The sequence below is a fragment of the Catharus ustulatus genome, chromosome 4 (assembly GCF_009819885.2).
Source record: "Catharus ustulatus isolate bCatUst1 chromosome 4, bCatUst1.pri.v2, whole genome shotgun sequence".
NCBI classification, from domain to species: domain Eukaryota; kingdom Metazoa; phylum Chordata; class Aves; order Passeriformes; family Turdidae; genus Catharus; species Catharus ustulatus.
The window spans coordinates 45910-71929 of record NC_046224.1 but is presented as its reverse complement, the minus strand read 5'-3'; the positions used below and the strand labels follow the sequence as shown (position 1 = coordinate 71929).

Sequence of the window (26020 nt, the reverse complement as noted above, 5' to 3'; positions counted from 1 at the left end):
TTCAGGACATCACTGATAGCAGAATGGCAAAATAAAGGCAGGAACAAGGCTGCAGGTCCAGGGTTCTGTCTTTATTTTCCAGACGCCGTGTGCTGAGCTTGGCACACAACCTGCTGTGCTACTTCCAGGGAACTGTGCAAAAGGCAAATTCATGTGGTGCCAGACATGTGCTGGCCCTGAGCGTGGCCACGAGCTCTGCCTCAGGGCTGCCCAAGGGCTTAAGTCCGGCCCTGTGCAGAGCAGGGGCAGTGCCTTGGGCTGCAAAGCCTGGCCTGGGCAGCAGGGGCTGTCCCACCACCCACCATCCCCATGTGCCTTGGCTTTAAATCTGATGTCTGCTGGGTTTCCCCAGGCTGACGGGATATACCAAGCTGAGCCAAAGGAAGCTGATAACATGGGAAAGGCTGAAGAAGCAGCTAGAGCCTGCTGTGATTTGGCACTGGCCAAATGCCAGCCACCCACAAAAATCACTCACCCACCCTCCCCTGCCACAGCTGGCCAGAGGAATTAAATTAAATGAAGGGTTCGTGAGTTGAGATAAGGACTGTGAGAAAACACTTCACACCATGGTCATCACCATGAGGAATCTCAGCTCTGGTGCCTGGAGCACCTCCTGCTCCTCCTCTACACCGCCCTTGGTGTCTCTACACTGTTTCCCTCACATGTTCTCACCTCCTCCTCTTCTCTGGCTGTGCCCATTTTGTTTTGTTTTTCTTCTTAAATTCACAGAGGCAAGAGGTGGATGTGTTGGTTTTGCATGGCCTGGTTTTTGGTAGCAGGGGGACCACAGAGGTGGTTCCTGTGGGAAGCTGCTGGAGGCTTCCACCATGTCCAGCAGAGCCAACCCTGATAGCTCTGAGGATGGACATGCTGCTGGCCAAGGCTGGGCCAGTATGGGAGCAGCAATTTGAATTCCAGCTAGAGAAGAGGAGGAGAAGGGGAGAACATGTGAGGGAAAAACAACATGGAGACACCAAGGTCAGTGGGGAAGGAGGGGCAGGAGGTGCTTCAGGCACCAGAACTGACATTCTTCTGCAGCCTGTGGTGAAGCAGCTGTGCCCCTGCAGCCCCTGGGGATCCATGGGGGATGCAGAGATCCACCCACAGCCCATGGGATCCACAGGGGATGCAGAGATCCACGGGGGATGCAGAGATCCACCCATAGCCCATGGGATCCACAGGGGATGCAGAGATCCATCCACAGCCCATGGGGATCCACAGGGGATGCAGAGATCCACCCACAGCCCATGGGGATCCATGGGGGATGCAGAGATCCACCCACAGCCCATGGGGATCCACAGGGGATGCAGAGATCCACCCACAGCCCATGGGGATCCACGGGGGATGCAGTGATCCATCCACAGCCCATGGGGATCCACAGGGGATGCAGAGATCCACCCACAGCCCATGGGGATCCACGGGGGATGCAGTGATCCATCCACAGCCCATGGGGATCCACAGGGGATGCAGAGATCCACCCACAGCCCATGGGGATCCACAGGGGATGCAGAGATCCACCCACAGCCCATGGGGATCCACGGGGGATGCAGAGATCCACCCACAGCCCCTGGGGATGCAGAGATCCACCCACAGCCCATGGGGATCCACGGGGGATGCAGAGATCCACCCACAGCCCATGGGATAGATGGGGGATGCAGAGATCCACCCACAGCCCCTGGGGATCCATGGGGGATGCAGAGATCCACCCACAGGCCATGGGGATCCATGGGGGATGCAGAGATCCACCCACAGCCCATGGGGATCCATGGGGGATGCAGAGATCCACCCACAGCCCATGGGGATCCATGGGGGATGCAGAGATCCACCCACAGCCCATGGGGATCCATGGGGGATGCAGAGATCCACCCACAGCCCATGGGGATCCACAGGGGATGCAGAGATCCACCCACAGCCCATGGGATCCATGGGGGATGCAGAGATCCACGGGGGATGCAGAGATCCACCCACAGCCCGTAAGGGAGGTGCTCACACCAGAACAGGTGTCAATGGCTGGAGGGATCCAGTGGGAGATCAGGGGGAGAGAGGGGCCCTGCTCCCAGGCTGGAGCAGCCTGTCCTTGGAGGACAGCACCCCGGGGAAGAGTGACCATGCCATGGCAGTTTTGGGCAGACTGCTGCTCGTGAGAGTGAACCCATGCCAGAGCAGCTCACAGAGAACTGTCTCCCATGGGAGGGATCCCACAGACTCACAGGGTAAGGACTCCTCTCCCCAAGCACTGGAAGAAAATCTCAGTGATGAACTGACCAAAACCCCTGTGCCTTGTCTCCCTGTGCTCTTGGTGGGAAGGAGGGGTTTTGGGGGAAAAAAGATGTTTTAAAAGCTTTTTTTTTTTTCTCATTATCCTCCTCTGACTCTGTTAGTAATAAATTCACTTTGTACCTCTGAGTTGAGGCTGTTTTGCACTTGGAGTGTTTTCTCCCAGTCCTTAGCTCACAAAGCTTTCACTGAATTTTTCTCTCCTCTGGCCAGCTGTGGCAGGGGAGGGTGAGCGAGTGGCTTTTGTGGGTGCTGGCATTTGGCCAGTGTCAGACTATGACAGAGGCAAAAGTTGAAAGGAAGCAGCTTGCACTGTGCTCATTTCATTGCAGAAGCTTCACATAATTTGCTGGGAAGAGGCCGACTCTGCCATGGCACTGTCCCCGCCACCAGCCTTCATCCACCATCTCAATGTGCGTGATTGTGTCCTCAGGATCAAAAGAAATCTCATCATCTCCATCTGCAAAAATTGTCAAGAAAAGACAGTCACAATGCAAAGAGAACCCCAGGGAGAGCTGGATCACATTCTCCTCCCACCTTCCCCCAGGCAGGAGAAGACAGAACAAGTGCTCTGATAACCCCCACGAGTTTACCTCACCTCAGATAAAGCACAGAAAGAGCAAAACCTCACAGATTAAAGATGAAGTTTCTCTGTTCCTATCCTGCTTTGGGCCAGGACAAGGCTAATTTTCTACAGTAGCTGGGAGGGGCCATGAGCGAGACACGGAGGTTATTCTGTACCACCTCATGTCATTGCCAGGGGTAGGGGAAAAGGACTCTCAATTCCAAGGAAGACGGGGTTTCTTTTGGTTGAGAAAACGTGGTGGAGGGAGCCATCCAATATTGTCTATTGCTGGCTGCTTTTCCGTGTGAATAATTCATTTTTTTATACCTTTTGTTATTAACATTGTTGCTGATACTGTTCACTTTCTTGTTGCTGTTTCCTGTAAATTGTTCTTATCTCAACCTCTGATCTTTGCATTTCTGTGCCTCCAGTTGGGGAGGAGAAGTGATGCATGTGGGATCTTTTTTTACTGGGAGTACTAAACTGGAGAATACCATTCCTGTATGGTGACCATTCCCAAGCCGGGTCTCATTCTGCTTCCCGGGAGGAAGAAATTTAAACTGCCGAAGCACGGTCTTTTCCCCACGTCCCCGGGGCACAGCCCTTGCCCTAAGCCCAGAGGGCAGACCCACCTCCTTGGTAATCGTAGAGAGCCACTGCGCAGACCCCGGGGCTCTGCCCTCCGTAGGCACCGTCGGTGTTCCCTGCAGGACACGGGACAGACAGACACACAGGACAGACAGATGAGACAGAGCCTGAAGGAGCCACACAGTCCTGGGCAGTGCCACCCTCCAGCCCAGCTCTGGGGAAGCACATCCAGACCCTGCCAGCGAGGAGACGTGCACCACAGCCCAAAGCAAGGTGTGACCTCCCTCCCCTTCTTCGGGCTGGGTCCTGATCCTTCACGCCCCTCTCCCAAGAAAAGGGCTGGGAATAACTCGAACCTCTTCAGTTGCCATCTCCAGTACCAGCCAAGCTGCGATGGAAGCGCTGACAGCCTGTGCAGTTTGCTCCCGTGCTGGGGCAGAGGCTGCCGGCACTCCTCACACCAGGACACTCCACCAGACCATGGAGCACCAGCCATGAGGAATGGCCTGAACCAGAGGCACCCCCAGGCCCCAGTGCAGCACTGGCAGCCAGTGCCAGGAAACTGCAGCAAGAGCATGAGTGCACATCCAGCTTCTCCTGGGCCTCTGGCAGCCTCCTGCCCACACCCCAATCCAGCATCCCATGCAGCTCAGCTGCACCTTAGAGCTGGGCAGGGGAGTCAGACACAAGCAACTCTCCATCATCAGAAGCTGCTACCCTGACCACAGTAGACTTCAGGATAAAAAATTCCCACTGGAGTTTGTCCCATACATCCAGTAAGGTTAGTGGACAGCTACAAGCTTCCCAAGACATGGGCTCTTCCATCAGGACTCACCCAGGTGGAGCTGGCTCTGCGTGGGCTCCTGAGGAAGGATCACTTCATAGTCTTCACCTCCATCTCCTCCAAAGTCACAAGTGGCATCTGGCTTTCCCAGCGGGGCTGGCAGCTCCTCATAGTCAGCACCTCCACTGGTAATGTCATAGTAGTCAGAGGACTCTGGCAGCTCCTCATAGTCTCCACCAACATCCAAGTTTGCACTGTAGGTGGGCTGACCCTGGCTGGGGACCTTGCCCAGCTCTGCATCCAGATCTGCCGGCCTTGGTGGCAAAGTGGGTGGCACCTCTTCATCCTCCCTTTCGGCCTCCTGCCATGAAGTGGGAAAATGACAGGAAGGTCACCCGCAAAGCACGCCCTGGCAGCTCTTCCCTGACTGCCAGCACCTGACAAGGCAGCCCCTTTGCTGCTGCCAGGGCACAAATGGAGTAGGATCCCTTCATCCCAGGGAAACAGCTGAGCCACTTGGGCCCTGCTGAACCAGCAGCTGGGACTGCTCTGGAGACGTTCAGGACTCACATATTTGAACTCTGCTCATACTTCACTGCAGTGCATGGCAGTGCCACTGACCCACTCCAGAGCTTGTCCCATGAGGACAGGTGCTGTGCAGCCATGTCCCATCCCAGTGCTCTCCCTTATCTTCCAAAGCCTCTCACACCCTGTGGCTGTGCTCCACACCTTCCTGCAGGGCTGCACATCAAGCACAGCCCCTCTCAGGTGCAATCCCCTCTGCCTGCTCCCCTCCCCAGCTCCCCCAGGCTCCCGTGGCACCTGTTCTGGTGACACAGGCTGGTCCCCAGCAGTGCTCGTGGGTACCCTCGCTGGCACGGCTGGAGGGGCTGTCCCAGTGTGCTCCTCCTCTCTCAGAGGGATTTCCTGCTGGAGAAAAGCCATCAGACCTCTCAGTCCCTTTGAACAATGACTGTTCACACTCCCAACAGAGCAACTCAGAGCATTTTCCTCCACCTACAAACCTGCTCTGGGCCTGGGCACTCACAGGCTGGTGACAACAGTTGGGCAGCCCTGAAAGGAACATGGGGGGCACAGCTTCACTGTTAACATCCCTCTGTCCTCTGAGTGCAGGAACAGCACCAGGTGGGAAGGCAGGGAAGCACAGGGGCTGCCTGCCATCCCCAGCTTGCTGGGATGCATCCCACATGCAGACTGCTGGGATGGCAGCGCTGGGGAGCAGTAACCACACTGTTTGCCAGGCACCAGAGCCAAAAGAAGCTGAGGCCAGAGCACAGGCACCATGGTTGGGTGCAGGTATGTCCTTATGTGAGTGTTTGGTGTGCTGAAAAGTCCAGTGCCAACAGTGAAGCTCAGTGGCCACTCCTGGCAGATGCAGGGAATGCAGGAAGCCTCCTGCAGTTTAGGCAGGAGGTTACCCTCAAGACACCAGACAGAGGGACACGGAGCTGCAAGGCTCTGAGGAAAATTCTGTGTCATGAGTGTGGGAGGACACAGCAAGACAGCCCTGCTCACCTGCTGCCGAGGCACCGGGTGCCCCCGGGGCTGCCGCCTCGCCCGCTCCTCCTCCGCCTGCCTCCTGCTCTCCTCCTCTGCCGACTTGGCCATGTGCTCAAACCGTGACCGCAGGCTGCTCGTGCCACTGGAAGCTCCTGTGAGGAGACAACCGACTGACCCAGCCCTGCATCTTCCTTCCACAACCCAAGTATCCAGGAGAAGCCCAAACCTCTACCTCTTCCAGAGAAATCTGCAGTTCAGCCACCTTCTCCTGTCCTCCAGTGCATCCCATCCCATCCCATCCCATCCCATCCCATCCCATCCCATCCCATCCCATCCCATCCCATCCCATCCCATCCCATCCCATCCCATCCCATCCCACCCCATCCCATCCCATCCCACCCCACCCCACCCCATCCCATCCCATCCCATCCCATCCCATCCCATCCCATCCCATCCCACCCCATCCCATCCCATCCCACCCCACCCCACCCCACCCCATCCCATCCCATCCCATCCCACCCCACCCCATCCCATCCCATCCCATCCCATCCCACCCCATCCCATTCCATCCCATCCCATCCCATCCCATCCCACCACAGCACATGCCTGCCAGCATGCTGCCACAGACGGACTGTGACGCCCACAGCTTCCTAAGACCAGGGCTGGTACTCACCTGCCTCCAGGGGTCTTGTTTTCTCATAGGAGGAGGTGGGAGCTGCCATCTCATCAAAGCCAGCAGCACTCTGCAAGAGGAAGTGAAAGAATTGTTCAGCTTGTTGGGCAATGCCAGCGCTGGCTTTGGGTACTGGTGATGGCAAGCTTTGTTCCCAGGTGTGTTTGTCCTCACCTGTACAGCAGCCCTGGCCCAGGGGAGGCTGTTGGCTGCAGTCCCTGCTTCTGACCCCTCCCTGTCCTGGGGATGTGCCTGTTGTCCCCAGCCAAGGACACGGGTGTCCCTGCCCAAGAGGTGGCACAGAGAGCTGGAAAGGTGGAACCCAGCGGAGGAGGCTGAGCAGTGGCACGGGACAGCAGGGCTGGGGCACTCCCTGTACCATGGAGCTGGGGGGGTGCCTGGCAGGATGCCTCTTCCCCAGGCCCAGGGACACTCTGCATCCATCCCTGCACTTCGCTGCTGGATGCACAGCTGCCTCACTGCCCTGGGTGTGCAGCGGCACAGGCTGGACACCTGTGGGTGAGCACCTGTGGCACTGCTGGCTCCAGCAGGTGTGGAGAGAGGCTGGACTGGGAATAGCATTGGTGGGGAGGGCACAGGAAAACCAAAGTGAGATAGAGAAGGCTTAAGGGTTTATCTGCTTGCATGAGAAAACCACTTCATCCAAAAGGAATGAGCAGGTAGGACCCACTTTCAGGCTGACATCTTACATCAGGTGGTGTCTGCAGGTGTCACAATGGGCTGGTGGCCCATGGAGCCCAGACAGCAGCTCTGCCCTCCCTGCAGGAAACACACCTGAGGAGGCAAACCAGCCTGCAGGCTCAGAACCAGCTGTCCACAGGTCACAGAAGAGGCCTGGACATGCTGTGTGTATGACAGCATTTGTATTTTGTGTGAGCCTTAGTCTGATACTGAGCATCCAGAACTTTACCAAAGGGGAGTTCAGGCTGCCTGAGGGTCTGTTATGCTCTACTCTGGTGCAGTGAATTCAGCATTTCTCCACTCCTGAGGACCAGGCAATCTGAAACTGACTTACTTGCCCTTAGTTACTAACTAGTTACCATTAGTTACTAATCCTTATTTTTCACCAGGTTTGTTTATGCTTCAGTAATCTCAAAATGCACAAATTCAGGTTCACTTTGAGCCAAACAAGAGCTGCTTATCTCCTCTCTGCATATTGCTTCCCAAAGGACCCACAGTCCTTTTACCAAGTCCTCATCTGCTCTTGCATGTTGTTTTTGACCACATACAAGATGTGCCTTTTGCCAGTGCCCCTCCATTAGCTGCTGTTAAATTCACAGATAGTGCTGATCTCTTCAGGACAACACTCCCTGTCTGTGGCTGGCCCAGCCTACACACGCAGCGTGGATGGGACCCTGTGGGATGTTTCAGTGTGTTTGTATCCCCCCTGCCTCCTCGAGCTTTCGAGGACAGCAGCATTGGTGCTGCACCAGGCACAGCACCGTGCTCCCAGCAGGGGAAGGAGGTTTCAGGGAAGGCAGCCTCACTGCCCCTTCCAAACACCCCAAAGTCCCAGGATTCGCATCTTTTAGCTATCCACATCCATGCAGATCACAACCCTCTGCAGACCAAGGCTGCAGGGCAGCCTGCCAAGCACAGAATTGATCCCAGTCAATCCCTCTCAGTCTGAGATGTGGCTATGGATGAGGCTTTGCCTGGTGTCAGTCCAAACAGAAAACCTGAACCAGCAGCTTGGTTACCTGTTCTCATGTACAGCAGATGGATCCATGCCAATCCCATCCCTGCTGGAGTTTGTCAAGTTGTGCAGGAAGATTTAGCACTAGACAGATCATGAGGCACTCCTTGACAGGAGTGAAAAACCCACAGAGGGTAACATACAGCAGAGAAGTGAGTGACAGAGAGTGCCACGAGGAATTCCCTTGTAGAATTACGGTCTCCCCAGGCTGCATCCCTCTGCACCCTCTGGTATTTTACACTTGGCCAGCTCCTTCTTGCCACAGCTGTGCACTGGGCACTGGGGAAATCTCTTCTCTTTCAGCTGGGCAAAAAGCAGTGATTAGGAGGAAGAATTGCAGGCTGCAGATGTCTTACCTTATCCACTCTATCCTTCTGGACCCCAAAACGGCCTCCAAACCCCTTGGCATAGTCTGCAGGGAAAAAATGTTATTTTATATTATTTTGTATTTTGTGACTGACTTCAGTATGTTGTGACCAGTGAAATGAGTTTGGATGTGTTATCTCTGGTTAGTTCCTTATGTGATGAGGTACAGATAAAGCTAAGTGCCCTGGACAGTGCTTTTGGGACTAATCCCTCCCTCCTTTCAGCTGAAGGCACAGGTGAGCAGGGCTGTAGCTGCTAAACCTGAGCCCAAGGCACCAGGGTGAGGCCAGTCACCCCACCTGAGTGGAGCTGGCCCTGTTCAGTGAGGTCAAACATGCTGCACATGAGGCATTCGTGGGATCTGCTCTGCCTCACTCCTCTGGGATCACCCCTACAATGAGCTTACAGTCAGGAATGCCCCTCACAGCAAAAGCACGGCAGAGTCTGGGAGTCCTGACTGAGGGACTCACATTCCCTGTCCCCCACTGATCCACCTACACCTTGTGCTCTGGGCTTCACTGTGTCTCAGCTGCTCTGCAACGTGCTGCACACGTTCTGTTTTCAGCAGCTGGATCCCTCACTGTGGAGCACAAGCTCCAGACAGTTCTGTGCGTGCTCCAAGGAAACTGCTACCACCTCTGGCAGCATTGCCTGACCTCTTTGGGATGCATGGGGTTGCACTTCTTCCTGATGGTCCCAGCCAAGGGCAGTCTTGTCCTGACGATCTCTCTGGACCCCAAACTTCCCACCAAAGCCCACAGAATAGTCTTCAGCCACAGAGATCCAGATCAGGGCATGGAAGAAAGCACACAAGGGAGGGAAGGAGGCAAGTGACAGCAGTGTGAGGTCAGGCTGTTCTCACAGGTTTTCCATGCCCAGGACTTTGAGACAGACATGGAACAAGGTCAGATTTCCCCACCGGAGCTGCAGCAGCAGCCCTCCCTCCTGGGATATGTCACCTGCTATTAGCACCTGCCTGGGCTTCCCCTTCACCCTTCCTCTGGTGGTACACTGCCCAAGAGATCCCTCTGCCCACAGAACTCTTCTGTTCCTCTTCCTTTAGCCTGAAATCTTTTCAGCAGCCGTGCACTGTGCAATGGCTTTCCTCACCTGGCCCATTCCCAACAGCTCCCTGTAGCTCTTCCACCATTCTTGCAGCAGATTGCAAACACTCTGCCCCGTGCCCCAGTGGGCACAGTCCCCAGCTCCAGCCCTGACACTGCCTGTTCCCCCCTCAGCTGGTTCCCCCAGCTCCTCCAGCTCCTCCAGCACCCCCCGCTCCTCCAGCTCACCCAGCTGCCTCAGTTTCCCCCACTTCACCCAGCTTCCCCAGCTCACCTGGCTGCTGTGGCTCACCTTTCTGAGAGTCATGCTTCTCTGCCTGGCTTTTGTAGTCAAATCCCACAGCCGCTTTGTCCACCTTATCCCTTTCCACTCCGTAACGGCCACCAAAGCCCTTGGAGTAATCTGAGGTGGTGTATGGAGTTAAATACTGCCCCCAGCACAGGGCTGGTGAGGAGAGGATAGGGAGCAGCACTGGGAAGGGCCCCCAGGGAGAAGGGACAGCAGCAGAGGTTATGGAAAGCACCATAGGAGGTGGAGGGTTGGAGGGGACAGAGTGGGTGGCAGGGAGCACCACGGATGAGAGCCCACGGGAATGGGGCACAAGGTAAATGGGGGTCAGGGCACCAGGAGACAGGCCAGGAGGAAAGGAAGAAAGCAGATGTGCCAAGGACAGTGGGAGCTCTGTCATCCACGAAGGCAAAGCCAAGCCAGCTCAGGCACTGCCAGTCAGAGCCACCCCAGAGCCAGGATTCCAGCCTGTGGTCTGCCAGCCTCGGGAAAGGACTGTGAGTGAAACACTGAGCCTTGGGAGCACAGGAATGGCAAAAAGAGTTTGCTATAGTGGAATCTCAGCTTCCACACGGACACACCTGACCCTGGGGACTCAAGGCTGAGCCCCACCTTTCTGCAGCCTGGCTCCCACTCTTCTCCCTGGCACACTGGCCATGGTGCGAGAGCACAGCAGTGCCTTGAGCCTCTCCTCTGTCCATCTCCAAAACAGTGATTCATTAATGACTTCAACCATGTTCAGCAGTTTTCTAAGGAGCACCTGGTTATTACTGGATGATTCCTGAGAGGTTTCAGCCTCCATCCAGACTCCTGGCTGTACAGACTCCTCCTTTCAGACACCTGCCTGCTCAGTCTCTAAATCCTGCCCTTCAGGAGTAAACCAGAGTCATCTCTCCCTGTTTCCTGATGCTATTCTCACAGGTCTGCATTTCACAGGACTGAGTTGAGGCTTCTCTGACAACTTCAGCTATACCAATCCATGGACGCTGTGATCTAGAGAAGGATGTGTAAGAACATTTTGTATTCCAGAACAGATCTCTGTTTCATAGAAGCTCTGTCACTTAAGTCACTGTAAGTCCTAAAAATTCTTAAACTTATTGTGACTAAACAATTACCTACCTGAGGTGCTGCTTTGAAATGGATCTTTAAGAGAGTTGTTTTCAGTAAACACAGATTTTATGACTGTTGTCTTGCTGCTGGAGCTTCCAGCATGCTGGAGTGGACAGTATGGACACATTCCATTATGGACACATTTTTATGAAAAGCAATCCAAACACTCTATTTCTGACATTTCTATTTCCTGAGCAATTCCTGTGATTTCACACAGCTTGATGAATTCCTATGTCTACAAGGATATGTTAACGGAGCACAACTGCCTGTCAGTCATTGTTATAAGATCAACCCAAAGAATGCCTCAAACCATTTCCCTTCTTTTATAATTTCCTTTTAAATGAACCTGATCCACTTCTTTACTTGGTAACGCAATATTCCTCAGATTTACCTGAAACAGCAATAGACCATGCCCTCTCATCTTCTCTTGGGTGCAGTATATTTAAAATACCCTTAGTTTCAGTGCTTGCACTGTTTGTTGAATCACCTGCAGAATTATGCAGAAGGGTTTTTTGTAGGGTTTTGCTTTCATATCCATTGTTGTGCCTTTTCCTTACAGGGCTGCTTTTCTAGCAATCCCTTCTCAAGTGCTGCAGTGCTCAGGCTTCCTCTGGAGCAGTTCTGTGAAGGGCTTTGAGAGGAGAGGAAGCACCAGCCATCCACGGCAGGCTGGGGGTGTCTCCTCTGCTCAGCCAGGACAGGGTTCCCACCAAAGCAAAGCACAGGGACAAGCAGGACATAGAGTATGAGGATGGTGACAGGACAGAGGGCGATGGGCTGGGAACAGGAATCTGAAACAAGAGACTGGAGACTGTGCCACAGCCAGCAGCTTGGGATTCTGGGAGCAGGAGAGAAGCTGGGCAAAGCGTCAAGGGGCACATGGACTTGCCTTTCTGGGACGAGTGTTTCTCCACCTCACCCTTGTATTCAAAGCCCACTGCTGACTGGAACAAGAAGGGAAGGACAGTCAATCATCCCGAGGACCAAGATGGGTCTCAGCCTCTGTCCCCAGGCTGTCGCTGGCTCCTGTCCTGTGCTGCAGCGTGTTGGGGCAAACACTGCAGCCCCTGGACAAACAGTGCTGTGCCTGGATGGGACAGGCTCACCACAGCGAGGCACACCAGTTACCCTCCCTGTGCCACAGGGGAGCTGTGCTTCAGAGAGACAGCACATGGCACACCCTGCACGCCCTGAGTTTTGAACACTGAGCCACTCTGGCATGCAGCAGTGCTCAGGGCAGCCCAGGCCACAGGAGTGCATTTCAGCTGCACTGTCCAACACACCTTGTCAGCTCGGTCCCTCTGCACTCCAAACTTGCCGCCGAAGCCCTGGGCTGCATCTGTCTGGGAGGAGTGCTTCTCAACGTGAGCGACGTATTCGTGTCCTACTGCGCACTGAGAGGAGAGACAGCGTGGCATGAGCATCCACGGCGGACAGGCAGAGGCACCACAGCTGCCTCCACGTGCTGCTGACACTCGAGCTCACTGTGCTGATGGTGCCACACATGGTCTTTGCCAGCAGCAGCTCTGCCCTGAGGCCCAGGAGGAGCCCCAAGGGCTGGCATCTCACAAAATCCCCCTCACTGCCAGCTCATCAGGCAGAGCTGCTCTCAAGTGCTGCTGGAGTTGCGTGGCGGATCAGCACAGGGGAGACCAGATCTGATGTCTAGGGCTTTGTCTCAGGGAGATATCAGGTCTGTAATGCAGACTATGAGGAGGGAGTTACTATACATTTGTTCTCCGGTAAGGAGGCACCAGATTTAATTGTTATGCAGCAGGTTTGAACAGCCACAGAGAGTTCTTCACAGCTAAAGAGAGCATTGCAAAAAGTTGTAGAGACGAGTTATGCAAATGAATTCACAGATCCTAGAGACAGATTATGGGCTAGCTGGACGTGTGAATCTGTGCAGCCATGCAAACCCTCTCCACTCCCTCCCTTCAGGGCCAGGCCAGGAAAAAGGGATATCCCTTCATTTTTGAGAGGAGCACTTTCCCACTGAGGCTCAAGGAAGCCTTCCACAGCTGTTACCTTATCCATTCGGTCTTGCTCTGTTCCAAATTTGCCCCCATAGCCATAGGATGCCTTGGGGCCCGTCTCCAGCTCCTTCTTCTTGATGATCTCATGTTCCTCCGATACCTCGTTCCTCAGCTGATGGATGCTGGAGACGGAGACAGGGAGGTCAGCGCAGGGTTTTGCAGAGCAGAGCAGAGCAACTGTCGAAGCAGCCCCGTGCCCCCACACCAGCCAAAGCCCAGCAGAGCACACACGCAGGGCCAGCTGTGGGCACTGGGCTCCCCTGGCTGCCGGCCACCCTGAGAGGGCACCCCGGGCTCTGGCGAGGGACCAAGGGGCTCAGGGGGACATCCAGCCACTCTCCTGCTGCTCAGGGCTGCACCCCGACCCTCTCGGGACCCCACACCTTCCCTTTCCCGAGCGCGGCACCGAACTCCCTGCAGGGCTGCGCTGGGCTGTCCCGAGGGTCAGCCCCGGGCAGGGAAGGAGCGGCAGGATCTGAACCGGGACAGCCTCACACCGGGACAACCCCTGAACCGGGACAGCATCACACCGGGACAGCCCCTGAACTGGGACAGCCCCTGAACCGGGACAGCCTCACACCGGGACAGCCTCGCACCGGGACAACCCCTGAACCGGGACAGCCTCACACCGGGACAGCCCCTGCACCGGGACAGCCTCTGCACCGGGACAGGCTCTGAACCGGGACAGCCTCTGCACCCAGCGTGGAGCCGCAGAGCGGGGCCCGAGCTCCCGGCTGTGCCCGCGCTCCTCCGCTGGGCTCGGGCTGTGCCCGCGGGCCGGTACCCACGGCCCCCGGTGCCGGTCCCCGTCCCCCACGGCCCCCGGTGCCGGTCCCCCACGCCCCCCGGTGCCGGTTCCCGTCCCACGCCCCCCGGTGCCGGTTCCCGTCCCCCGGTGCCGGTCCCCCACGCCCCCCGGTGCCTGATCCCCGTCCCCCACGCCCCCCGGTGCCGGTTCCCGTCCCACGCCCCCCGGTGTCGGTGCCCCACGCCCCCCGGTGCCGGTGCCCCACGCCCCCCGGTGCCGGTGCCGGTCCGTCCGCCGCGCTCACTCACTCGATGTGCCCGGCGCGGCCCGAGCCCTCGATGGTTTTGGCTCCCCAGCGCTGCTCCCGCTCCGAGATGTCGTTCTGCCGGACGAACCGCGGCCGTCAGCCCCGGACCGGGCACGGCCCAGGGGTCCCGGCCCCCATCCCCACCGGGCAGGGCAGGGCTCCCGACCCGCTCCGCAGAACCGAGGTGACACCCGGAACGTGCGGAATGTGCTGCTCGGGAAAACACCCAACAAGCCGAAGTGACCTCACCCCTCGGGCATGGCTATCATGGCCTTGTGTTGTAGTTTTGCGGGAGATCTGAACATATATTCGATAAAGTGAAGCATCAATAAAGTCTTTCCTAAGACACAATAAAGCTAAAAATACGTATATATTAAATAGAATTTTAAAAAATAAATAATACAAAGTCTTATTCTTTTCATGCTTAGTTTGAATGCTTCCACAAATAGAAGAAATTGACTAAGCAAAAAAATTGGACAGGGTAGATTTTTCCTAAAACATTAATAACTTGAAACTATGAGAAAGGAATTTGATTTTCTGCTCCAAAGTAGAATTTCTTACTGGAAATAATTAGGCAAGACTGAACGTTGAAAACACAGGACTCTTGTCCAACAGGAGAAGCTTATTAGGAAAGTAACAGAGACCCAAACAGAAAATGAAAATCAAGACCCTGTATGAATGCAGAGGGCTCCCCAGGCCGAACCCTTCTGCTCTCTCACCAGCTCAGAGTCCAACTAGATACAAAACAAGAGATTAAGAGGCACAGAGCTGTAGCTGCACAAGATGACTGCAAACAAAGTAGGATTTTTCATCTGGAAAAAAGATAAAGGAAGGAAATCCTGGATTCGGTAGTTACAAACAGCGTGGAACAGAGAAAATGTGTTTGCTGTGTCCTGTACCGTAAGTTGTGGAGAGGACAAGGGAAATTACCAGGGAGCAGGTTTTAGAAACCCTGCATATTCTGTACTCCTTAAGTGCCATTGCTTGTGGTCAGCCCTGGGAATGCAGTGATGAGGGAAGTTCTGGAGACCAAACCTGGAGATGTGACCTGCAGGTGACCTGCCCGTATGTGCGAGGGGCTGATGGCACTGGGCTGATCCCGCCCTGCCAGCAGTGCTGCAGCCGTGCAAAGCCCTGAGCTGAGCAGCCAGTGCCCAGGGCCAGGAGCTCCCCACACCACCAGTATAACAGTTGCCACACCAGACACTCACCACGAAATCAGGGTCTGTGTCCCAGTCGTCTCCCTGAGCCTCCACTTTCACTGACACGTTGTGTCCCACGACTGCTTTCCACATCTGCACAAGGACAGGGTGTCACCCACACATGGCCACAGCTGGCTCACACCCTTACAGGCCGCCTGTCCTCACACATCTGTCCCTCATACAGCACAGGGCATCCCAAAATAGCTGCTCCAGCAAAACACACAGGGAGTCTAGGTGTAAACCACAGCCTTCATGCATCCTGACTGCACTAGGAACACACACATTATAATGTAAATGAATGCTGGCATCCAATTACCAAATTCTGCTTTTCCACCACATTAATTTTCTGTGCTGTGGGAGGCTGTTCCCTGCGTTTACCCCCCCATTAGCACAGTCACACACACTTTTATGGTGTGCTCCAGCACCACGACACTGCGCTGCTGAACTGAGGGGAACTCCTCAAGCCTCTTGATTGCTTTTCAACCTTTTAATCCCTGCCCAGTAGCCTAAAGAAGGGTCAGAGCAAGGCTGGACAGAGCTGGTGCTGTGTGGTGCTCATGTCTGTCTCATGGAGAAAATGGGAAGCGGTGCTGAAAGCCCTGAGGATGTAGGGCTGAACTGGCTGAGGCTGTGGTGGAACCACTCCTGCAGGCCTGAAGGAAGCGATGGACCCAGCAAGAGGAAGTTAAAAGTAATGCGAAATCTAAAACCCCTGCATTTCATTTTCAAGGTGACCATGAAAAAAACATGATGAAAAAGCCTCCCCACCCCACAAACAACTGCTTTTACAAAAGAAGAGAGACAGAGAGAAAAGATGAGTTGGCTGCCCCTATAAACCCAGAGCAGAGTCCCATCCCTTCAGATCCCACCCCTTTCACTGCCTGCAGTGCTCAGGAGCAGCCAGTTCTCTGTGTCATCCAAAGCAGCTTTTTCATGGGGCAGAAAGATGGAAGAGAATGTGCAGGAAAGACTGAGCTGAGCCCTGTTCTCCATCACAGCAAACTATGACTAAACCAACAGGAAGGAAGAGATCTCCTGTGTGCTGGATCTTCAGTAGGCAGCAGCTTTTCCCATGTGCTGCTCAGCTGCACTGACCCCCACTCCCACGGCTCTGGGGAAGCCTCAGACAGCTCTGAGCACTCGGGGCAGTTGCCCTCTCTGAAGGCAAAGTGTTTGTGCTGAGTAATTTAGTAATTTTCTGTTTATGCTAAGTAATTAACTACCCCACATCAAATGCTGCTTAAGTGAATAACCTTGGGCGTAGTGCAGTGCACTGCTCGGTTTCAAGCTGTCCTTTCCAGAGAACCAGCACTGTAAAACCAGGGAGCAAAGAGAACAGAAACTAAATGAGCACAGCAGAGACGATTCTTTCTCTTGTTAAACACAGGCCAGGGAGTCAGCTAAGGGAGGAGATGAAGGGCTAAGGCAGACATGCAGTGAAGATTTGGTTTTAGGTCTTCTCCAGGTGCCTCAGGACCACAGCTGGTCTGTGATGCTCCCCACTGATGGCAAGCTGGTGCCAAACTGAATACAGCTAATGGCAATTAGAAGCAGGGGAAGCAGAAAGGCTTGTGTGGACAACACAGCCCCATCTAACACAACCTTTCCTCTCCTTTCTCCTTTTGTCATTTATTGGCATCTCTCATTCTAGGGACTTTTAAAGTTCATTGCTCATTTTTGTAAACCATAAACCAGCAGTAATAACCAGATAGCACCTGGTTATTACAAGCAGGGCTGCTTGTCATCAGGGCAGCTGATTTGAGCTCAAGTAAGATGGTCTAAGGTTTTAAGTGCTGCTGTAAATGGTTCCTGACCAGCCATTCTCCAAAGGCATCGTGGGAACCATGGCAAACCACAGGCTGTAATTGCACCACAAGGCTCTGGACACTCTACATGAGAAATATCAGCTGGGGTAGCATCTCAACCCTTTTTTGGTCCCATTTTCCCCTGGGAAAACATCTACTACAGCACAAATAGAGGGCTACCACACATCACAGTTGTGCTGGTAGATTTGGAAACGTGGTTCATAAGAGCCTCAGACAGGAACCACCATGATGAGAGGATAACAGCCTGAGAAGCAAATGGCAAACCTTGTCCACTTAAACATGCTTGGTCAGGAAGGATCTCTCTTTGCCCACCAAACACTGAGATTTTTTGTAGTTATTTCTTACTTTCTACTCCCCAAACCCCCTCCAGTTTTCTTACCTTTAAAGGCTCACCAGATCCTGCTGGCAAACTTGCTGCTTTTTGCTCAGGCACCTGCTGCCAGTGAGAGCTTTGGGCCTGTGTCTGCTCCGAGTTCCTGTTTTAACTTCAGCTCTTTTCACTTCCTGCATCCCAGCCCCCATCTCTGCTCAAGTCACGAGTCCCAGAGCTGGCCCCAGAGCCCCAGCTCCCCTGCAGGCTGCCTCTGCCCCGAAACACCAACGCAGTGCACACCCAGAGTTCCCCATCAACACACTGGATCCCATCAGGCCCCAGCACACCTTGTGTTTTAAAGAAGACTCTCACATGGGTATAAAAAACTGAGTTCTGGTGGAGGCACAAATCTTGGAGCCAGGTCTTGAGCATACCTTTTACTTTCAATATCTCTCCCCATTACTTGGAGGATTGAGGAGAACACTAACTGTGCTCCTGAGCCTTTTCCCATTCTGCCCAGGGCCTGAAAACTCCTTGGATCAAACTTGGACTTCTTGTTACAACATCACCAGCACCCACGTGCAAGAACCAGAGTGGGCACAGTCCAAAGGCTGTCAGTGGTCTGGCAGCATCCCTGTCTCAGGCTCCTGGGAGGCAGCAAACACTCCTGGAAAGGCTGGCACCTGGGTGCTTTCACTCAGGAGCGACTCACTTGTGACTGTACCCCTCTGCTGTTTCTCCTCAGCACTGGCCTTAATGCAGCTCTCTTTATGAGGAGTGGGTCGATCTGCCCTTGTCCATAGGTTCCTTGCACCTCATCCTGTGCTTTGTCTGCCAGATCCTCACACCTGTCCTGTAATGGGAGCTGAGAGGATCAGGAAGGCTCCCCTTAGAGCTCCATGCAGTGACTTGCATCCACTCCTCCCCACCCCTGCTGCTGCCAGACCCTGGTGGGGTGCTGAAGTGGCATGGGGGTCCCAGGGATGGCAGAGCACAGCCTCAGTGGCTGACCTCCTTCTCAGGCTCTATTGAGGACAGATCAGAAATCAAGGCAGGAAAGATCCATCAGAGAACAAACAAAATGTTGAAATGTTTGAGACAGGAAACATCAGCTAAGAGGCCCCATCTTTCATCAGGTCAAACCACAACGCTGTTTAGTCAGACTACACTCGGCAGACCAGGAGTTCCTTTTGAGGTTTTATTCCTATATTTAATCTAAGCTATAACTGCTCCATCTGCAGATATAAAACATTTAAATGTATCTGAGGCATCAGAATCGTGCCTTTCTACGGTTCAGAAAAAAAAAAATGCATGGGCTTTAAGGAAACATTTTGCTTACAATCCTTGCTCCTGTTAAACACAGTGGAAACATTTTCTACAGCCTTACAACACCCCAGGGCTGGCTTTTGTTTCAGCAGTGGTGGGGGGGCTGAGGTAGTGATTATGAACAAGGGTACCTGGTTTTGCCTACAGAAAGCTGGAAGGGGACAATATAACTGTCCCATCTGAATTATCAGTATGTAGTACCCTAGGTAATTACCTAGGCATTTACACTGCATAAAGAAACAGAGCTGCTGCAACCATCACACAAGGCAGCTCACACAAGAGACCTGCAGTCCCACCGTGTCCCACACACAGCAGCACCACAGCCTCCCCTTGGACAGTCACACAACAATGTTACACAAATTCCATCTGAAAAATAAACTTTATTATACATACAGGAGCCCATACCCCAGGAAGCTATGGACAAACTATTTGGTCAGCGCATTTGACATAGAGGAAGTTTACACTGATAATCATGCCAGTGATACAGTGCCAGTGCTCTGGACCTGCCAGAGATCCAGCTGGCTTAGCTACCAGTGAAATCAATCCATCCTCAAACAGGCTTTCTGCACTGGCTAGAGCAGCTTAGTTTATCAGCAATATCAAAAGAACTACCTCTTTCCCATGAGAAAAATGTGACTGTTAATGCTCTAAGAGGCAGACAGGATTCTCCTGGCCAGCACTCTGAATGAAATGACCACTTGGGACAGTGAATGCAACTGGAACTTCCTTTGAATTCAACATTCTCCTTTTGGAAGAGGGCAGTCTCAAATTCAGGAGGTTTTTAGAAAACATATGGAAATATATCCGTATTTCCATATATCTTAAAAGATCCAGTCTATTTTCATAACTTGATTTAGGTCCAAACATGCTCAAACACTAGCACCAGCTTTCTACACCAGAGATACCAGAAAGTTTCAGAACTGTGGCTCCTGCCTCAGCACAGGGAAGAGAGTTTATTTCTGGAGTTTTTGCCTTTGCTTTTAGCCTGCACAGCACATTATGGACCCCTTCAATACAGCCTGAGCAGGTTTGGTCTTGTGACAAGTGTTTAGTGGATGAGAAGGCAGGTGCTGGGCTGCTCTAATTTCTAGAGGTAAGGCAGCACCTTCCATCACGAGAGGTGCACAAATGCTATAAATACGAGGGTTTTTAACTTAAGAGCTAAAAAGTTTCATGTTTCCTATTCCTTTTAAATGACTAAAATACTGGCATTATTTTACAGGCTTGTCAGGGCAGACATATGACTGACTCTAAATGGAATGCTCACCAGGGCCTGATATACTAATTTCGGCCCTTCTTCAACAAGAGATGCAACTGAGCAGGAAACATAATGTTAAGATTCTCTTTCCTTAAAGTGCCCGTAACTTCCTTAGGATATGCATTTCAGACAGCTCTGAGCCATGGAGCAAATCTAAGGGCTGGAAGAAAGGGAAGACAATTCTTTTACATCCAGCTACAGCATTCCCACAACCCCACTCATGGATTCAGCCTAAGAGGGGGAAGACTGTGCAGTTTTAGAAGTGCTGAAGTACTGCAGCTACTCAAGAGTATTTTTCTTATTCCTACTGCAGCACAATATTGATAATGAGTGGAACTACTTCCAGGTACAGGCACAGATGCTGTCCTTGAGGCCTGCAGCACAATCCTGCCTCAGAAAACAAACCACTCATGTAAGAACACCGAGGGAAGGGCAGATCTCCTGGGAGCAGCTCCCCAGCACCAGCACTGGCTCTCACAGCAGCACCCAGGTGCTGGGAGCAGCTGCTGCTTCAGGACTGGTTTGGGAAAGGCTGCAGCGACACGCACAGGGCTGAGGCTCCAGAAGAGGCTGTCAGTCCTGCTCACAGGTGGCCTGTAAAGCACAGGAAGAGCAGGACATGGAGAGCAAGCAGATACGTGGCTGCTAGCAGAGGCAAGTGGGTCCTGGAGCGGAAGAGAGAGCGTAACAGCCGCCGTAGTCCAGGAGCACTCCGAGTCTGGAGGAGGAAAGAGAGAGCAGTCACTACAAGGAATGGCTGTGTCCCCCTGCTGCCTTCATCCAGAGCTCTCCAGACCGTGGAGATAAGTTTGTTTAAGCTAATGAGCTTAACCCTTCCCCAAATCACTCCGTTGTCAGATCTTAACACTAGGGCAATCCTCATGAAATATTCCCCTTTCCCTGCTCTCTGTAGGTTGTCCATGAACCAGCCCCATCCAATTTTGCTTCCAGAATGGTCAGAGCAGAAAAACTGCACAGTCCCAAGTGATTTATGTGTGTCTACAGAGGAATTAAACTGCTGTAGGTTTACAGTTTCTTGAATCAGCTGGGGTTCACATAATTGACATCTGTGAATATTAAATTCTTACTCTGCTGGAATTATTATCCGTGGGGTCGATCAGCAAGGACTGCTCGTGACCTGGAGTCATATCAATGCTGGCACTTAAGGAAGATGTCCACTCACTTGACTGTAACCTGCCACAACAAACATGAAATTAAATTCAGTTTCTTATTATGATGCCCCAAATCAACAGTGTAGTTAAGCTTAGGAAAGAAATACCTTCCACATTTGTACAGGTGTCATGCCTCCTGAGCTCACACTGAGCAAAAGAACAGGGTGACCCAAACAGCAGGAGTCCTCCTTCCTTTCAAGTGAAATTTTATACCATGACTTGAAAGAAGCCAAGGCAGATGAATATACCTCTATGTTTTAAATTCTGTGAAATTATTTTGCAAGCCAGCTCTGGCTGCAATAGTGTTGGTTCTTTCTATTTTTTAGTGACAGAGGCAGCAGTTGCATCCTGGAGCTATGGTTCATTAGTGAGATCAGCTGCAGGAGGCTTTTATAGACTTCAGTGGCCAGAAGGAGCTAGCTGTCCAAACTGTGTAGCAATAACCAGGGAACTTCATCCAGAATTCTTCCATACAGACCATTAATTTTGGCTGAATCGGTGAGTGTGTCAGAAGAAAGGCATTGTTTTCATGGCAAAGACTCCACTAGTCTGTAACTCCAGTTACCTGAACTACCAGGAAAGGCATAGCACAAGTGCCTACAGTCAGGTCATGGGCTAAAACCCCCTTCATAGCCAATGAGGAGAATCCAGCATTTTGAACCTGCTGCTCCTGCATCCTAATCCCATCTAGCCCAGGCAAGCCACCTTTGCTCTGCTGACTCTCATGGCATCTGTGCAGTGCCCTGAGATATGCAGAGTCCTGTGCAGTGCAGACCCCAGGGCTGGATACTGGGGACTGGGCAGGAGAGAGATCTAGGCCAAAGCTAAGCTTGGGAAAGGTGGATCAAAGTTCTAAGTGTTTAATTGTTTCTCAATAACCAAATTAATGAAGTTCATGTTAATTGGTAATATATTAAAAATGATTGACATTCTTCAAGTCAAAACTGTTTCATGCATGACAGACAAGAGCTGACTGAGAAGACAAATCCCCTAGAAGCATGAGAACTCCTCTTCAGCCTGCACCCAATTCTCAGTCTCCAAATTATATTTTCCAGTAGTTAGTATAAGTAATTGAGAAAGTTGGCATCTAATTTCTAGAGAGAACTTGTCTTAATGTCTAATAATTTGTCTCATTCTATCTACCTACAACCGAAGGAACTGAATTTCCTAAACTACAGGAAACACTTTTTTACAGTAAGGGTGACTAAGCACCACACCAGTTGTCCAGTCTTCCTCTTTGGAGATACTCAACAGCCATCTGGACACGTCCCGGGCAACTGGGTCTAGGCTGAGCAGGGGTTGGGCCAGATGGTCTTTGGAGGCCCCTTCCAACCTCAACCTCCCTGTAGTTCTGTGACAGACACGGTCTGGGCACGTCTCTGTGCCCCCAGTGCCATTTGACAGAAGGATGTGATGAAGTGCAAGTGAAAAACAGAGCTAGAACCGCCACACTTCCATGGTGATAGTGTCTTTGCTCAAGCTGCCTCACCTCCTGATCTGATCCTGTGCTGCAAAAAGCGCCTCCTCTGCAGCAAGACGACGCTCCCGTTCTTCTTCCAGCTGCTCCTCCAGATACTTCATATCCTGCTTTGTGCTGCTATGCAAATGTTCTGTTTCAGACAACCTGTCAGAAAATAACAAAGCATATGCCAAGAAAGGCCTAACTCATGGACTATTGTGTTTCTATTGTATTCACTGATGCAGTGTGTGAACAGACTCAAATTACCTCCCAGCTCACAAAGAGACTTAGTCATCTTTACTACATTTAAACTATTTGGAAAACATGAGAAAAGATAAATCTCTTGAAGCTTTTGTTTCATATCAGGAGGGGGTTCCTTGACTCTGTCACCATGGCTCCACCTTCTGAAAATAATTTTGAAAGGGTTTGAGGAGTCATGTGCTAGATCTTAGTTTCAGAAGGTTACAAGGAATCCTGTGCTATGTCTCAATTCCAGACACACTCTCAGGCTATAACCTTGAGACCAGGACCATTGACACACTTCAGCAGCTACTGAGGCACAGCCTACCAAAACCAAGATGGTGGTTTGGCCAGCATTGCTGCATGTTGTCCTTGTGTTTTTTTGAAGCACTATTCCAAAGAGAAAACTAATGACAGCTCCTAAGTGCATATGACAGTTCTCCCAAGTCCACAAGATCCTAGTGAGGGACTGAGTTTTCCCAACACATTGCTACAGAGTAAAAGCAAAAAAAAAAACCAGCCTCAAGGTCTCCATCAAGACCAACATCCCCACCCCTTTTTCTAAGACTTTACCTCAGCTGCAGCTCCTGCAGTTCAGGTGTGTAAGTGCCTCTCTGCGGTTCATTCTTCTCTTGGGGTGCTCCTGGAGCAGCATCTGTTGCAAACAGCTCCTGAAAGAAGGCAGGAATGTACTGCAGACTGCACTGATTGAAGAGGACACACAGCCACTACAATGCTGAACAGCTTGCAGAGCGCCACCTGAAATGGGCTTTTCCCTGCTGTGCACCAAGCCCAAGACCCTCACCATGCTCTTGTCTGCAGCCTGCAGCTCCTGGAGCTGCTTCTCGAGCACCAGGCAGCGGTTCAGGACCTCGCTGTAGTGCTGATGGCTCTCACAGATGCTCCGACTGCTCCCACGGAGCTGGAGGGAGAGGGCATTTTTCTCCTCAAAGACCTGAGACAGCTGAGAAGAGAACACAACTGGCAAGCTAAGAAATTGATTTTGTGAAAGCAAAATTGTTCTCTGTTTAACTGAGGGTAAGAATTCTCTTCAGAGCACATAATTGCCATACTGACCATCACTAACATCCAAAGACAAGTGACCATCTCCAAGACTAGCTTGTGGCAAAGGTTTCTGGAACAGGAGTCTCAAAACATCAAAGAAATATACAGAATACTACATGTCCAGAACAGGATTTCTAAAGTGTTGATATTGACCTACACCTTTCAGAAATATCATCAGTAAATTATGATCTTATGTTCTCACTTTTTCCTTGCACACAACTCTCTTTCTGAAGATGGATATATCCTGGGTCTTCCACTTCGGTGTGGGAACTGACTGACCGTGATTCTGAACTGAATGCAGGAAGTGTTTCAAGCTGGCAGGCAGTGAAGATGACAAGTTGCCTTCCCAAGGAGGGACTTCCTTCAGCAACCCAGAAAGCAGGAGGCTAGGAAGTGCTCCCAGCAATAGACATGGAACTTATAAACAGCTTTCCTCATACGGTCTCGCTCTCTGGTCTCTTTGCCTGATCTTCATCTCCCCCATCCAACTTCTTTCTCCTACTGTCCCTTCCACCTGTGCTCTCTTCCCCCCCTCTCCCCTTTCCTCACCTCTTTCTTTCCTCCCTTCTCCCTTCTGTCACCTGTGAGAAAGGGCACTCAATTGCCACGGCAGAAAAGCTGCTGATTCAGACCCTGTCACTCAGCCTGCATGGGATCTGCAGGGGGCCTGGATATCCTCCTGGCCCATACAGAACAGTGTCCCACTCATGGCTTCTCTCTCCAACGCTCTGCTCTCCCCAGCTGCTCACTGAGGGAGAGCAGTGCGAGACACGGAGGGTGGGCTCTGGAGCCAGTTGTGTGATTCTAACACTGCTTTTTTGAGGGATGCGTTTCTGATCTTGTGTTACTTCATTGCATGCCCACAAGGACAGATTAATTCCTGCTTCCTGAGCCCTATTCCAGCCTAACCATCCCCACATTCCTTGTCCCTGACTGCAAGCAAGTATAACAGACATGATCCAGTAGGGACCAGTACCTTGCTGTTTAGCTGCTGAATTCTGAGCTCTTTCTGGTGCAGTTCTTTCAGACTGTCACTTAGCTGGGCCTGGAGGTGTTTCATCTCTGTTTCTAGGCTTGAAAAGTCCCCTTTCAGGACTTCTGGAGAAATCTGCCAAGGAAAGAACAATGAAAAATATACTGCACATGTGACAACTCGCTCTTGTGTTAGTCCTCTCTTTTCAGTATTCCAAGGTCAAACCCAGCATTATTCCTAGACCTGGAACTTGATCTGCTGAGGCAAAAGAGCAAATGAGGAATAAACAGAAATATCCCAAAAGCCATCTGAAAATACAAACAGTTATGAAAGATCACCAAACTTGCACATATGACGGGTCTTGCTCAAAAGTTTTCTCAAAGCTGTTTACAATACAGGAAGAAAAAAAAAAAGGTACATGAATGAAAAAAGAAAAAATAAAAAAAACCTAAAGCAATGTCCACACTGCTCTAATCAACAAAGATCAGAAGGCCAGCACTGAAGACTCTTTCTGGAAAGCACCACATGAACATTGTTGAAGCTTTTTCTTTGCATATGTGCATGGGTGTATCAAAGGGATAAAGGACATGTGTTATCCCCTCCACTGATATAAACCCCTGGAACATTGCAGACATGGGTGAGAGAGCTCTCTCTTGGTGCTGATGCACTGTACTGTGTATGTAGCCTCTCCCAGACAAACAAAATACCAAACACATTCCACTCCACTTCTAGGACTGCATACAGAGGGAATAAGAGAGAAGGTGCAATGTTCAAGCCTCAGCCTCTCTGGGCATGAACCACGATTGTAATCCCTGTTACAGTAAAAACAGCAAGAAAAATTCCAAAGAAAACTTAAAAATTAAGATGTGACATTAAAATGAGAACTAAGGCAGAAATCTTAGATTCAAAGACAGTGCAAGAAGGCAATTCTAAAACAGCCAGAATACACACCTGAGAAGTTCCATGCTGCTCCAAAGGACCCAAGGTACCTAGGAAGCCCTGCCTCTTTTACCCTCTTTCTTGAAACATTGGAAATCAAGAACTTAAGGAAGAGCACTTAATGATTTCTACAACTTTCAGTGATGGAAGTTAGACTGTTGGTATTATTCTCAGAGGCCCCACAACCACATCCAAACTGCAG

The 26020-nt window shown here is 51.8% G+C and overlaps 2 protein-coding genes across 5 annotated transcripts in view; both read right to left on the bottom strand.

Annotated features, from left to right (window-relative positions):
- Positions 1–2511: 2511 nt before the first annotated feature.
- On the bottom strand, positions 2512–17533 carry LOC116995982 (hematopoietic lineage cell-specific protein-like). Of its 3 annotated transcripts, none has more exons than XM_033059123.1 (15): positions 17453–17533; positions 15257–15340; positions 14047–14120; positions 12983–13112; positions 12238–12348; positions 11844–11898; positions 9848–9958; positions 9148–9258; positions 8482–8537; positions 6409–6478; positions 5751–5887; positions 5037–5144; positions 4266–4575; positions 3475–3546; positions 2512–2737 (listed from the first exon to the last, which is right to left on the bottom strand). In XM_033059123.1, the coding sequence occupies exons 2-15, from the start codon at positions 15338–15340 to the stop codon at positions 2601–2603; spliced, it is 1566 nt and encodes a 521-aa protein (XP_032915014.1). In that variant the 5' UTR covers positions 17453–17533; the 3' UTR covers positions 2512–2600. The 3 variants fall into 3 exon arrangements, with proteins under 3 accessions (XP_032915014.1, XP_032915016.1, XP_032915017.1); XM_033059125.1 differs by having other exon boundaries at positions 5037–5141; XM_033059126.1 differs by lacking the exon at positions 5037–5144.
- Positions 17534–19072: 1539 nt separating this feature from the next.
- The window catches only part of GOLGB1 (golgin B1), a 34290-nt gene continuing 27342 nt past the window's right edge, over positions 19073–26020 (bottom strand). For both annotated transcript variants that reach the window (XM_033057467.1, XM_033057468.1), the window contains 6 exons: positions 24883–25014; positions 23647–23805; positions 23415–23512; positions 22632–22766; positions 21059–21164; positions 19073–20688 (listed from right to left, as the gene is read on the bottom strand). In XM_033057467.1, coding sequence (XP_032913358.1) covers positions 20554–20688; positions 21059–21164; positions 22632–22766; positions 23415–23512; positions 23647–23805; positions 24883–25014 — 765 coding nt within the window. In that variant the 3' untranslated portion in view covers positions 19073–20553. The remainder of the gene's footprint in view (positions 20689–21058; positions 21165–22631; positions 22767–23414; positions 23513–23646; positions 23806–24882; positions 25015–26020) is intronic.